This window comes from Podarcis gaigeae (genome assembly GCF_964106915.1).
Source record: "Podarcis gaigeae genome assembly, chromosome: 3".
Classification (NCBI taxonomy): Eukaryota; Metazoa; Chordata; class Lepidosauria; order Squamata; family Lacertidae; genus Podarcis; species Podarcis gaigeae.
In genome coordinates this window covers 25,109,549-25,123,494 of record NC_139680.1, presented here as the reverse complement: position 1 = coordinate 25,123,494, position 13,946 = coordinate 25,109,549, and the positions used below count along the sequence as shown (strand labels likewise).

The 13,946-nt window shown below is 41.7% G+C and overlaps 2 protein-coding genes and 1 long non-coding RNA gene across 4 annotated transcripts in view; 1 reads left to right on the top strand and 2 right to left on the bottom strand.

Annotated features, from left to right (window-relative positions):
- Positions 1–510: 510 nt before the first annotated feature.
- LOC310840856 overlaps positions 511–13,946 on the bottom strand; it is a 145,067-nt gene continuing 131,631 nt past the window's right edge. The window contains exon 2 of the long non-coding RNA XR_014562212.1: positions 511–2,395. This is a non-coding gene — a long non-coding RNA (uncharacterized lncRNA). The remainder of the gene's footprint in view (positions 2,396–13,946) is intronic.
- On the bottom strand, positions 4,065–13,187 carry ACP1 (acid phosphatase 1). Of its 2 annotated transcripts, none has more exons than XM_083730911.1 (6): positions 13,029–13,187; positions 7,713–7,786; positions 7,062–7,175; positions 5,192–5,253; positions 4,360–4,465; positions 4,065–4,232 (listed from the first exon to the last, which is right to left on the bottom strand). In XM_083730911.1, exons 1-6 carry the CDS (start codon positions 13,069–13,071, stop codon positions 4,155–4,157), a joined length of 477 nt encoding a protein of 158 aa, XP_083587037.1. In that variant the 5' UTR covers positions 13,072–13,187; the 3' UTR covers positions 4,065–4,154. The 2 variants fall into 2 exon arrangements, with proteins under 2 accessions (XP_083587037.1, XP_083587038.1); XM_083730912.1 differs by lacking the exon at positions 7,062–7,175 and adding an exon at positions 6,892–7,005.
- Positions 13,306–13,946, top strand: part of SH3YL1 (SH3 and SYLF domain containing 1) — a 29,673-nt gene continuing 29,032 nt past the window's right edge. Inside the window, exon 1 of the mRNA XM_083730757.1 lies at positions 13,306–13,564. Coding sequence (XP_083586883.1) covers position 13,564 — 1 coding nt within the window. The 5' untranslated portion in view covers positions 13,306–13,563. The remainder of the gene's footprint in view (positions 13,565–13,946) is intronic.

The following is a 13,946-nucleotide window of genomic DNA, read 5'->3' as shown; positions in this document are numbered from 1 at the left end:
TTCAAAGGGGGGGTGTTTCATGTGATGAGAGATGGAACATGCCCCAAGGTGGGCTTCATGTGGGCTAACAGCATCCTTGCAAACAGTTCATTCAGAAGGGTAATCCACCCATGACTCTATTTGCCTGTGCAACCACCTTTCCCATCCTGCCAAATCACCATTATCAGGGCTTCTTAAAATAGCCATCTCTATCCAATTCAATACTGTAGCCATAATTAAACAAAGTAAGGTAAATGATGTTCTTGTCCCTCCTCTCTAAGTGTTGCCTTGGGGTCCCGTCAATATGAAACATTCATTTCCATATACCTGCAACACCTGAAGGTTTTTCCTTTAAATGGAAGTTTGAAAGCAACCACGGAAAAGTGTTCCATGTGTATCAGGATCAGAGATTCAGATGGTCACTTGTATTTCACGCAGGGTTTTTTTAAAAAAACAACAACAAGAAAGTGTACTCAAAGTAATTTGCTACATTATGAAACTAAAGCAATGAAAACATTACAAGGATCAATACAGCTAAGCTGATCTTTTTCCTATTTTATTTGCTCTTGTATTTTCAAGTCAATTGGCATGACAGTTAATTTTAGTACGGCTGTAAACAGGAATAAAAGTTAGCATTTTTATTAAAACAAAAATATATTCCTAGCAGCACTTGAGCGTAGCCTATAAAAATAAATTACAGCTATTTGCCTCTGAATTTCCTATGACATTTTAAATCAATAGCTATGGAGTTTTGCATGCAATGAAATTCAGCTCTGGGTGCATTTTAAATCCAGCAGGGTTGAAATGGGAAAGGTACCCAAAATATGTATCTAATTTCGAAGACCACTACAGTATTCCTGCTTTAAAGGGGGGGTAGGTACTGGACAATTTTTTAATTTATTTTGACTGCATCAGACCAATACGGCTACCTACCTGAATCCAGATGCTTCAAAGAAAGTTTGCCCTCAACACTCAGTAAACATGTAGTATTATCTAGTAGCACCATTAAACCTCCCTGCCCATGCTAGTCCTTAACCAGGAACACAACATGCCAGTCCAGCAGCATCAACAGGATGTGCCTTCTCCACATGAGGTCCAGCGGGTGGCAACATGAGAACTGGCCTTTTCTGCAGTGGTTCCCCGTTTGTGGAATGCTCTCCCCAGGGAGGTCTGTCTGGCACCTTCTTTATATATCTTTAAGTGCCAGGCGAAAAAACATTCCTCTTCAATCAGGCCTTTGGCTGTTTAATATTCCACAGCCTTTTAAATGTGTCTGTGGGAGGGGGTATTGTTTTGCTGTTTCTAACTATTTATTTGCGTTTTAATCTCACGAACAGCCCTGAAATCTTATGATGGCGGGTGGTATATAAATCTAATAAATAAGATAAACTAATAAATAAATATTGCAAATGTGCTTGGGACATGAGAAGCAGTAGGCGAGAGGGGAAACGTTAATGTCTTGATGTGTACACACAGTGCAAAATACTCCAATAAACACTGTTTATAGAAACACTCAGCCAAAGGAATTATTATGACAACTTCCTATTTTCTTGTCTGCAGCTTGTATTTATTAATTCTGCTAAGTGGGAAGATGAAGATCTTGGCAAACATTTTTTATAATTGGCTGTTTACAAGATAAGACAGCCTCCCATGCATTATTACACTGCAGGGCTTGAAACCAAGCAGTAGACCAGGAATAGCTCAGACATCCAACTATTTACAAATAGACATTTATTCATGTCAACGCCCTTCAGTATGTGCTTTATGTTATATGTTGAGTTATTTATTACCCGGAGGAGTTTTGCACTCAGTAGTGTCCTTTACTAGAAGCAGTAAAGCACATTTGTGACACGCTATGGATTTTGCTGCTTGCTTCTGTGTAGCAGAAGCTTTTCTTTGGCTCAGTTTTGAAGCAGCAATAATGAAATGCTTTTCCAAGAAAGGGAGGTGGGGCAAGAGAGAAGCTAAGCAATGCCAACTCGGGAGTCACGTATTGTCATCATGCCCAGACATTTTAAGGAATAGGCTGGGATCAAGGATTTAGTTATCTTTTCATGGTCTATCTAGCTCTTCTAAGTCACGTTGCAATCAACTCAGGGAAAAGCATGGCACCCCATAAAAGGATTCTACCCATGTGCTCTCTTGTACTGCTCTGCATTGTGAGGAACTGAACCTCAAAGAGGGGATAAGAAGGTAAAGGTAAAGGTCCCGGTCCCATGGATGGTTAAGTCCAGTCAAAGGCGACTATGGGGTTGTGGCACTCATCTCGCTTTCAGGCCGAGGGAGCTGGCGTTTGTCCACAGACAGTTTTCCAGGTCATATGGCCAGCATGACTAAACCGCTACTGGCGCACGGAGGACTGTGACGAGTGCCAGAGCGCACGGAAACACCATTTATCTTCCCGCCAAAGTGGTACCTATTTATCTACTTGCACTGGCATGCTTTCGAACTGGCACAGTCATGAAAGACAGCTTATTTACAAGAAAGGAGATGGGAGAAGAGTATTAAAAGCATCCTTTAAATAATTTAGGAAGAGAAGCTCCGAGGAGTAACTGATGAAGCCACTTGAAAGCAAACCACCAAGGAGGATGTGTTTGATATGATGGGAAAGAAAAAACATGATGGAGGCACATAGAAGTTCCAGCATGAGGATATTCAGGAAAGGCATCACAGCTATAAGAGACAGGCGGGTGTAGGCACTAAACATATATCACTTTTTAAAAAGTGGCAAATGTGGTTATGATCTACAGAATGCTTACCAGTGGCTGGGGAAACCCAGCCAGATGGGTGGTGTAAAATTATAAAATTATAATGATTATGATTACCATGATAATGTTAAATGAAAATGTCAAAAGGAAATCTCGCTTATAGACCTGTAAGGGAATGCCCATGAAGCAGAAGAGAGCAGTCCTAGTTCTCAATGAGGCAATTACTGGCCTTTTAACTCTTCTCTTCAAACATTTCTCATCTATAGCCAGGGCTGTGTATGTTGTTGTTGTTGTTTAGTCGTGTCCGACTCTTCGTGACCCCATGGACCAGAGCACTCCAGGCACTCCTGTCTTCCACTGCCTCCCGCAGTTTCGTCAAACTCATGCTGGTAGCTTCGAGAGCACTGTCCAACCATCTCGTCCCCTTCTCCTTGTGCCAATCTTTCCCACCATCAGGGTCTTTTCCAGGGAGTCTTCTCTTCTCATGAGGTGGCCCAAGTATTGGAGGCTCAGCTTCAGGATCTGTCCTTCCTGTGAGCACTCAGGGCTGATTTCCTTAAGCATGGATAGGTTTGATCTTCTTGCAGTCCATGGGACTCTCAAGAGTCTCCTCCAGCACCATAATTCAAAAGCAGGGCTGTGTATACTTATGATTAAAAAGGAGGTAATGCCAAAATTATGTTGTGTGGAAATTAACACGGTTGTAGTTTGCATATGTTAGGGCAAGTGAAGCATATTTAATTAATTTGCTCGGCTTCCGTTAGTACACATGATCTGCCATGCACACTTCTCCGAGACTTCACAAGGCTGTACTAATCCTCTTTCAAGCATCATTTCAGCAGCTACTAAAGGCTAGATTTTGTTTTAATAAATAGAAAAAAGAGAGACCAAGACTCTAGGAGACTGTACTATGCATCAAGAGACCACACAATGAACTTATTCTGTGGTTATGCAGACTTGTGAAATTCATACAGCTCAACAACTCTATATGGCTGTAAGTCTCTCTCTCTTTCAAATCACAAATAATGGAAAAAGTAAAAAGAGACTGTTTTGTTAAGTCTTCAGTTCTTAATCATGTGACAAAACATCCAAAAGATACTTCTAAGAAAGATGTTTAAGGTTAGAAAGTACCATACATACAAGTAGCAATGGAAAACAGACATAGGTGTATCATATTTAGAGTATGCATACAGGAATTCTTTTACATATTATGTGGAATATGTATACCAAGAATCACACACATTTATTTTGTCAGTTCTGGATGCTTTCCCCCTTATATAGATGCTTGATCAAGGTCAATATTAATTTTATAAGCCTACCATTTCTCAAGTACAAGGTGCAGTGCACACCATGAAATTAAGTATGCTAAAAAAGAACTTATTTTTAGAATCTTTACAATTTAATATCAATTGAAAATAATTTTACAGAACAGCTAAATATTATTTGCTTTCACAAACACTTGCCCCATTAATGAGGTTTCTCCAAAAATGCTTTACAACATCTAAGGCACTGTTGATAAACAGTTTCAAAATCTTCATCAGTCCCCTATAGAAAGAAGCAGAGACAAAAAATAAAATGAACCAATTTAAGTTAAATATATTTCTTTATTACAACACTGATTGCTAAAACACTGATTTTGAGTTAAAAAGGACTAATAGAATTGAATACTTACATAGTACGGATCTTCAATAATAAGCTGCTTTTGTGGATCATAGCTCCCAAGCAGCTCAATCTGAGATTTGCAGTTTTGAACACTATTGCTTTTTCTTTTCAGATCTCTACAAGACAAAAGTTTAGGCAACTTTTTGTCATTAAGTGCGGCATGTCTTTCTTTCTTTTTTTCCTTTGACACTAAGATGTCCTTAGAGTTTGCAGTGCATAAAGGAAACAAAAATCACAGTGTATAAAGGAAAAAAACCACACACTTTTAACAGTGTGATGTGATTTAGTATGCAGCATCTAACACACATATCTTTATGTAATGTTGTACCCAAGTATAAGTGTAAGTTATGGAATACCAACACTATGGAGCCAAAAATACTAATGAGAGGCTCAGGAAATATATGCAACAGTTTCAGAACATTGACTTGAAATAACACCTGGATCCACCAGAAATATAGGTTTCATACAGCAGCCTGTTCTCCTCTTGCAGAGTAATCCTGGCAATCATTTGCTCAAATGAGGAATAGATTACTATAATGCAAAAGGTACAATGCTATTCCGATCCAGAACGGGGAACCTGTGGTCCTCCAGCTGTATTTGAATTAACCCCCCATCATCTCTATGCATTGACCATGCTGGCCAGAGCTGAGGGTAGTTCAATAACATCTGGAATTTAATCTGTTTCCCTCCCCATGTTTTAGACAAAGGGTGTAGTGGGAATACTCTTTAAGGGCTTTAGTGTCTATTAGGAGGCACTAAATGTAGCAAACAACCCATGTAGGCTAGAATAATCAGAACTATCATCGTCTATAAGCAAAAAGCACATAGTTTTCACAACTTACCGTAAGTTACTTTCATCCATACAAAGCATATAATCAAACGTCAGGAAATCATCTTTTGTAACCTAGAATTTAACAAATATGTTTAAACACTGTTAACAGAGATCCATGTCACAACAATTCTTAATAAAAAAAAATGTAAAATAAGGTTAAGCCAGTGTTGCAGTGATGGCAGTTAGCAATACATATTTAAAATTCTAAAGCCAAACGACATTTATGTATGCTAACTGACAGCTGCAAAGTAAGCAGCTCAGAAATCAATTGTCGAAAAATAAAACTGGAGACAGAACAATTAGTGTTTTAGCATTTAGCCAGGGAACATTTACACAAATTATTGCTCATATTATCTCTCAAAAATCAAACACTGTTCAGAAATTCTGGGGTAGGGTTGTAATGATTACGACGTAAAATTATTGTTCAACAATGTGCTCTTCCAAAGATGCCATCAGTTCTTCTTTTGAACTGTGATAACATTCAGAGCACATTTTGATGTGTTGAAAACAACAGATGTGAACTATACCATTTAAGCTTTCCTTGTTAAGCTTTTAAATATGGGGGGGGGGGAATCAAGATATCAAGAGAAATAGAAGAAAAAGCAGAAGGCAGGCAGAACTGTTTGAGTGTTGAGAGGCTCTCATCTATGCTGAGTTCTATGGGTTTTACATGAAATGGACTAAAGGGAGTTTAAGGTCAAAAAGGGCACCAGTGAAGCTAAAGGAACAATAATAAAAAGATCTGTAAATGGGGAAAACAACTAAAGCAAGACCTCACAAAAGGAAAGAAAAAGTCAGAAGGGAACATGTGACACATCCTTTGTCTAACAGAAATGCTGCAGTTATGAATCCATCTAAAGAAGGTCAGGCCTTAAAGGAATTTTGATAAATTATGTGCATTTATTTTAACTGAGACATTGAAATCAATATCATTTAGCCATCTCTTATATCCTACAATTGTCTACTGGAGCAGAGTTGCTTAAGCTCTGAACCAAGAACAGTTGTCACAATGGAGGGAAGCTAACAGTGAGTCTCTATTGGGATTGGTGTGATTTAACTTGTTTATTAATGAACTGCAGCCAGGGGTGAGAAGTCCAAGCCTGCAATCAACACCAAATTCTTTAGTACAGTGGTACCTTGGGTTAAGAATTTAATTCGTTCTGGAGGTCCGTTCTTAACCTGAAACTGTTCTTAACCTGAGGTACCACTTTAGCTAATGGGGCCTCCCACTGCCGCCACGGCACGATTTCTGTTCTCATCCTGAAGCAAAGTTCTTAACCCGAGGTATTATTTCAGGGTTAGCGGAGTCTGTAACCTGAAGCGTCTGTAAACAGAGGTACCACTGTACTATGAAAAGCCAAATGCAATATGACTCAAAAGGATCTCTTTAAACTGGAGGAATGGGCAACAAAATGGCAAACTAGGATCATGGAAAGTGATTCACCTTGGCTAGCAAAGAAATAAAATAGTAATATTCCTAACCACTGAAATCATTTCAGTCAGGGAACAGTGTTAACAGGCTCTGGAACACGGCTTCATCCAACCACTTTACGCAGATGCTGTTAGAATTTCCACTGCTCTAACCACGACGGCACTGAGTAGTTAAACATTTAATACTTTGCCAATCCATGCGCAATCCAACCTACAGCAGTTACCAAGACTTTTGCACCACCCATAGTTTCCAGAAAACAACAAACAGACTCTTTCTACCTGTCGTGCTTTATGGCCCGTCTGAATGTCATGATTTCTCAGACAACTTAAAGCCCTCGCATCTGGGGAGCGCCCCACATTCCAGTCAGAAACAGCACCGCTGTCTATCACCCACTGTGAACAACAAGAACATATGCATACATACAGTGAAAGCAATATGGGTACAGTACCTGCCTGGCAATATGATTCATGGTAACACCATGTTTCCTCATGCAATTCTGGCCTCGATAATCTGGAGGATTTCCTACTTCATACGTAGATGTTGCTGCACTGTCTATCCTCCACTACAGAAAAACAAGTCAAAATATAATAATAATCTTTATTGCAGTCCAAAAATCCATAACACAGATTCAGAATAAAATGCAGATTCATACAGACAACCCCCCGGCAGAGGGAGACTGAGATGATATTTGTTTAGTCTTAAGTATGATGATCTTTGATACGTATGACTACCGAAAGAAACTTTGCCATGGCCACTGTGATACCATTATACTTGTCCAGAAGATATTTAGTATACTAGGTTTCAGGTTTACCCAGCTGATTTGCCAGTAGGGGTTTAATCAATAGATCCCTAGCTTGCTCATATTGTCCGCAATGCAGTAGCATATGCCTCATACAACTGATGTCCTGAGAGCATACACAGAGCCTATTCTGATAAGGGATGCCCCTCAGTCTGCCATTTAGCACTTCTGATGGAAATACATTTAATCTGGCTTTGGTAAAGAAACACTGATAAATTGGTACAGACAGATGCAGGTAAGGTCAAAATATTTATATCATGCTAAGAGAATGGCGGCTTTGGCGGCTAAAATAAAACTTACCTTGTTTTCAATGTTTCCTTCAGTCACAAGTTTCCTAAAAACAGCTTCGGCTATAGGAGAGCGGCAAATGTTCCCTGTGGAAATAAAGATACAGTGACTCTAAAATGCAATCTCTCACTCCTGTGTTCTTAAAGTGAAACATTCCAGAACCTGTGGAGGTAGATGTGAAGAACTGAAGAAAGCCACAGGGTTTATCAGCTCCCCCTTCTGTGCAGTTTCACAGCAGTGTTCACTTCCTGACTTCCACACCTGGCTTGCGAGAAGCCCATTATTGTTCACCAATAGCAACCAACTTTTAGCAGAGGCGGATTGTTGCAAGTCAGTACACACCAGTGTTCTATGGGCTTTATTGGTTTCCAGTAACATTGCTGACAATGTATTGTTACAGATTGAATTCTACATCCCCAAAAGACAATTTCACCAACACATTCCACTGAAATCACCAGCATTTCCAGATTTTAAGCCTAGTTCCTAAGACACCTAGTGAAATCACAGCCTATGACCTGCAGACTTTTCCACTGAGTAACAACTACCTGGTTTGACTCAAGCTACAAGTACACTGTAATGCAGTCTTTAACTTCATACTAGTAAAATACAAGCTGGGGCTCAACAAGGAGATACAAGAAATTACATGGGGGAAGGTATTAACTCATTTCTGCCCCATCTCCTTTCCCTACAAAATAAATCTTATATCTGAAACCCTGGAGTTGTTTACTTGGGAGTAAGTCATATTGTGTTTAATATGATTTGTTCCCCTGAGTAGACACAGACAGAATTGTGCTACAAGATGAACTACAGGCCAACCTTCTCCTTGCACCTCAACATAATGGGTATAAAAGTGGCGTTGCCTAACTCAGTGTTTGCATTGTGAAGGGGTCATTAATGGATAATCCCTCTTCTGATACTAAAACAGTAAAGGCAGGATTACTATTTAGTTTCAGTCTGTTCATCACTCTGCAGCAATGCAACTTCCAATGACAACATGCACACATTCTCGTTTTGGCTGACAACGGTCTACAGTGCAACTTTAACGTAGCTACTAAGCATATAATAACTATCTCCTGGGACCTCAATTAGACCAAGAGTGAGTGTCTATCTAATCCAGCATCCTTTTCACACAGCAGCCAACCAAATGTTCCCAGGAAGCACATAAGCAGGACTTGACAGCACCTTCCCTCTCCAGTATTCTGTCCCCTCCAGCTGCTAGTATTTAGAGGTACACTAACAGCTACGCCCTCCTGTGCTGGAAGAGGACTAGGTTAGGCAGAGAACCCCACCAGCAAAGAGTGTTGGTGGGGTGTTCACAGCCAAATCTCAATACTGATCCTCAAATGGCAGATAGAGGCTACAGCCAGCAGGAACTCACAAAATGTGTGCCAGTGCAGGATTCACTGGCTCTTCAGCTGGCTCTGATGTCATCAGTTGATGGCCATGGGCTCAGCCAAGGATCTGGTGTAGTGAAGAGGAACTTTTTCATGTTGTCCCAATGTGAGTGGTGGGGCTGTGGATGCAGTGGTGTACACACTGCTGCATCAACTCCTGCTGTTGCCAGTCAGGAGTTTTAGTTCAGCTCTAGATGTCTCTTCCATGTCCAATCATGGCTGAAGCTGTTGATGAATCAATACTTAATGACTATGTTCTGAACTCCTTTTAAAGTTATCCCTGTCCAATGGCCAAAACCACACATCGTGGAAGCAAATTAAGTTAACTATGTGTCGCACAGAGAAGACTCCCTGGAAAAGACCCTGATGTTGGGAAAGATGGAGGGCACGAGGAGAAGGGGACGACAGAGGACGAGATGGTTGGATAGTGTCTTCGAAGCTACAAACATGAGTCTGACCAAACTGCGGGAGGCAGTGGAAGACAGAAGTGCCTGGCGTCCTCTGGTCCATGGGGTCACGAAGAGTTGGACATGACTAAACGATTAAACAACAACAACAACAAATGTGTCGCACAAATAGGTATTGTCTTCTAACTATGTCCAATCTACTGCCAATCAATTTAATTGAGTAGCACCCAACTTCCAAGCAGTGTTCGAAACTCTCAATGCTCTAGGTGCATTTTGCGACAGGGAATTTCATTAGCGTGAGCAGCTTCTGAGCTCTGGGCGCAGTACTACACCCATGATTTCAGATTAAAACTGCAGAGTGTAAGGACAGGAGGACCTTTTTCTGCCTCCTCACTTCCAGCTACTCTCTGAAGACTGGAGAAGAGACCTTCTTAGGAATATTAGGGAGTTGGGCAGGGGAAGGACGAGACCATGTGGAAAATGAACATAATATTTTAGCTGCAGTTCATTCATTTTCAGCTTTGTCTCCTTGGTATTAAAAAAGTGTGCCTAGACATTCTGTTGTTGCACCCATAACCTGGGTTTAAGGTGCCATTTAGCTCCTAGTTTTCATATCTCAGTTTCTAACACTGCTTCTAAGTGTTGAAGGAGAGAGCTCTATCTACAGTCTCCACACCATGCTGCCGGACCCTAGTCTAATCCTAGTTAAACACTTTCCAAAAGCAACCAGCCACAATTAAAAGCAGGATTTCTAAATGCAGTCAGAGAAAAACTGTATCACTATCATTTGTTTAGAGATTTTAAGAGACGTCATCCACTCTCTCAGCTGCAGCACCTCCATCATCACAATTTAATCAAGCAAAAAGGTTTCATAAAGTGATATCTCCTACTTCACATGTGGGCAAAGGAATGAGATATATCAGGCATAATCCACTGTTGTGCATGCCTCACTGACACATAGTCCAGACTGTACAACTATGGACAGGGCCCATGTTTAGATGCACCTATTTGATTTTTACCAATTGATACATGTTTCAAAATAGTCATTTCATGTTTCTTTTGCCCCAGAAGCAATGAGGCTGGGCAGAGTAACAGCAATCTAATAATCAGGCTGTAGCTTCCATAAAATTCCTCTCCTGCTTTCACTCTGCAGGGTAGTTTCAGTGCCGGCTATCAGGGAAAGGTTCATCCATTTCTTCCAGAGGATTTTTTGACTGAATACCAGGAGTAGCCAACCTGAGCTGTAATCGGCTCCTATCAACATCTGGTGGCCCCTAAAACCCCAAATGATTTGGCTTCCCTTTTCAAAATAGAGTATTATTCTTTAAATAATTTTCTCAGCAGGTGACACTGTTGAACCCCGGGGACTACACTGGTTAAATGGAGAGGTTTCAACTTGTCCACTAATCTAAGAAACAGGGTGAAGGGACAATGTTACCTCTTTTTACCTTTGTAAAAGAACCTCTCTTCTCTCTCTCTCCTGGCACCGTTTCTAGAAAGTCAGCACCAGGGACATTCTCAAAACAATGCCACACCACACAGAGAGAGAGAGGGAGGGAGAGAGAGATTGTCTCTAAGACCTTCTAATAATGATAGCATGCCTGTGGGAGAATTTTTTGCCAAGATAAAGAGATGCTTTCTTTTCGCTCGCCAGGGCAGCACTGGGGCAGATGGAGTCCTTCCTACACCAGTGATGCCCTAGGGACCAACAAGAATATTAAAACAAAGCTATGCACTTTGGAGTAAGCCCCATAATTCAGTGGTACTTCTGAGCAAATGTAGCAGCATACAGCCTTCATTTCTGTTGTTACCCTTCCCATTTATTTCTCACATGTACTGTACACCACAAGAGATCCACAGACATGTTACTCTTCAAGTATTAAGTAACTTATAGTCTGCTATGTAAAGAATATCCACTACTCCTATTACAAACCAAAAGCAGAGGCTAAGTGATATTTGACCAGCTTTATATTTTGCAAATCAATGTAAACATAGGACATGTACCGGTGAAATAAAAGCTGAAGACTTAATAATTTCCCATTCCTCAGTGGAACGATACTTTGCAGATAAATTGCAGGCACATACTATGCAGGCACTGCTGTCTCCAGCTTTGTTTGCTCTCTCCCTCCTCTGTCCTAACCAATAAGAAATGAAGATAAGCCCTCACACACTTGGGCCCACTGCTACCACAGGGATGTAGGGTGGCACCCACTGCTGCCATGAGGAGGCCTGGCAAGGCTCTCTGCTGCTGTGAGGAAGAGTGATGCACCCTCCACCACTGCAGGGAGGTATGGTGGGACCCTCTGCCCTCGTGGGGGGCAGCAAGGCCCTCCGTCACCGCAGATATATATTGGGATATATCAAGATATCATATTTAGCTGGTGATATATTGTGATGTTGAAAACAAGGTATCACCCAGCCCTTGTATCTAAGTTGTATCTTACCTTCCCAACTCAGCCATTCCTCAGGGGAGGTGATGGTGGTGGGAAACCACTAAACTCACCAATGCCCCTTCCCATTACTAGGATAAACATAGTACTGCCAGTGCCACAAAGGAAGGTGGAAGATCTGAACCAGGAGATCATCAGAAAGTAGGGTTGCCACCTGTCCTGTATAATACAGGATTGTTCCGCATTTCAGTGTAAAATGCTGAGTCCTGTATTGACAGATTTGTCCTGTATTTCAGGCCTTCTCTCTCTGTCTGCCAAGTTACAGACCCCCTCCAAACCCATGAGTAATAGATTACCACTGTATTATAAAGCCAGGGGGAGGTGGTGTTATGTAAAACAGTCTCCTTCCATCACCACAGAGAGCAGGCAGCTTCTGTCCTACTCCAAATGTAAATGTTTCTCGCTTCTAGGCAGCTCTTGTATGTACAAGTTTTAAGAGATTTAGTGGTAACACTGGATTCCACTCTGGCTGCCCATCTTTCTTCACAAGAAAGAATGTCGTGGCTCTTCTAGCTGCTCCTGGCTTAGCTCTTCTGATATACAGTGGTACCTCGGGTTAAGTACTTAATTCGTTCCGGAGGTCCGTTCTTAACCTCAAACTGTTCTTAACCTGAAGCACCACTTTAGCTAATGGGGCCTCCTGCTGCCGCCGCGCCGCCGGAGCACGATTTCTGTTCTCATCCTGAAGCAAAGTTCTTAACCTGAAGCACTATTTCTGGGTTAGCGGAGTATGTAACCTGAAGTGTATGTAACCCGAGGTACCACTGTAATTGGGGGGAGGAAACAGGACAGCTTAAAGATAGAGAACTGAATAATATGAACGTGCAGCACATTTTTGTATTCCAAGTCCATGAACGTATTTTGTCAGCTTGCATAACACTTCCTATTATTATTATTATTATTTTCTTGTTGTTGTTGTTGTTGTTATTACTATTACCACTACTACAACAACTACTCACTCTGGGCGGTTTCCAACACATAGAAAAGCATAATCATGAAACCCCATGCATTTTTATTTTTATTTTTAAAAAGCTGCGTCTTTACCTCCCCCATTCTCCACCCCCACTTTCCACTCACCCAGGCAAACGAATAAAACGGACTTAGCTTCCCCGGCCGCCATGCTCTTTCTTTCTCTCTCTTTCTCTCAGGAACCGCCAACAGGACCGAGCAGCGAAAGAGGCAGTTCGGAGGCCCTCGCAACTGTCGCGAAAAGCCGCCCTTGCCGCTTTACGGCAGCCGACGGCCGTCTTCGTATAATGCCTGAGTGGAGGGGGGGCGAAATGTGAAGGATACGAAATAAAGTTGAAATCATTTTTATTTTTTTAATTCTCTTTCAGGAGTTGGCGCCCCGAGCTCTCTTTCGCGGCTTCGACTCCAACGTTAGAAAAAAGAAAATCAGGCGCGTGGTTTAGACGCCTATCGCGCCTCACGCCCGCCCATGCACCTGCTCCAGGTGAGCAGCAGCAACTGCTGCTGCTGCCTCTTACAAGGCGGGGTCTTTAGAGTGGAACGCAGGGATAGTTTCTGTCGCGAGTGGTTGGCTGCATTGCTGTAGATACTCCCGAGGCTTTCCCAAGCCAGGGGTGGGTGTGGATGGTACCTTCCTGGAAGCAGTAAGTAGGCTTGCTTGGTGTGGATATGGGGGAGGTGGGAATTTGGAAGGTGGTGGTGTGTGGGGAAGAGAGGAATTGGAGTTTTGGGAAAGGGTATACGTGGGGTGTGTCTTGCCATATTTATTCCCCAAGTTTCCCTAGTTCATCCCTGTCTAGTTTTCTAAGTCCAGTCCCCTCCCCACATGAGGGGCTTGCAAATCTTTAAAAGAGTGACTGGGGAAACCCAGCCAGATGGGCGGGGTATAAATAATAAATCATTATTTAAAAAGAGTGAAACAAGTCCACTGATAAATTAATAGGACTGCCTTAGTGTAAGTCACTTTTAGAATCACAGATTTTGAGTCCAGTTCTTGTTTTATGTTTGTTTTATGTTTCTTGTTCA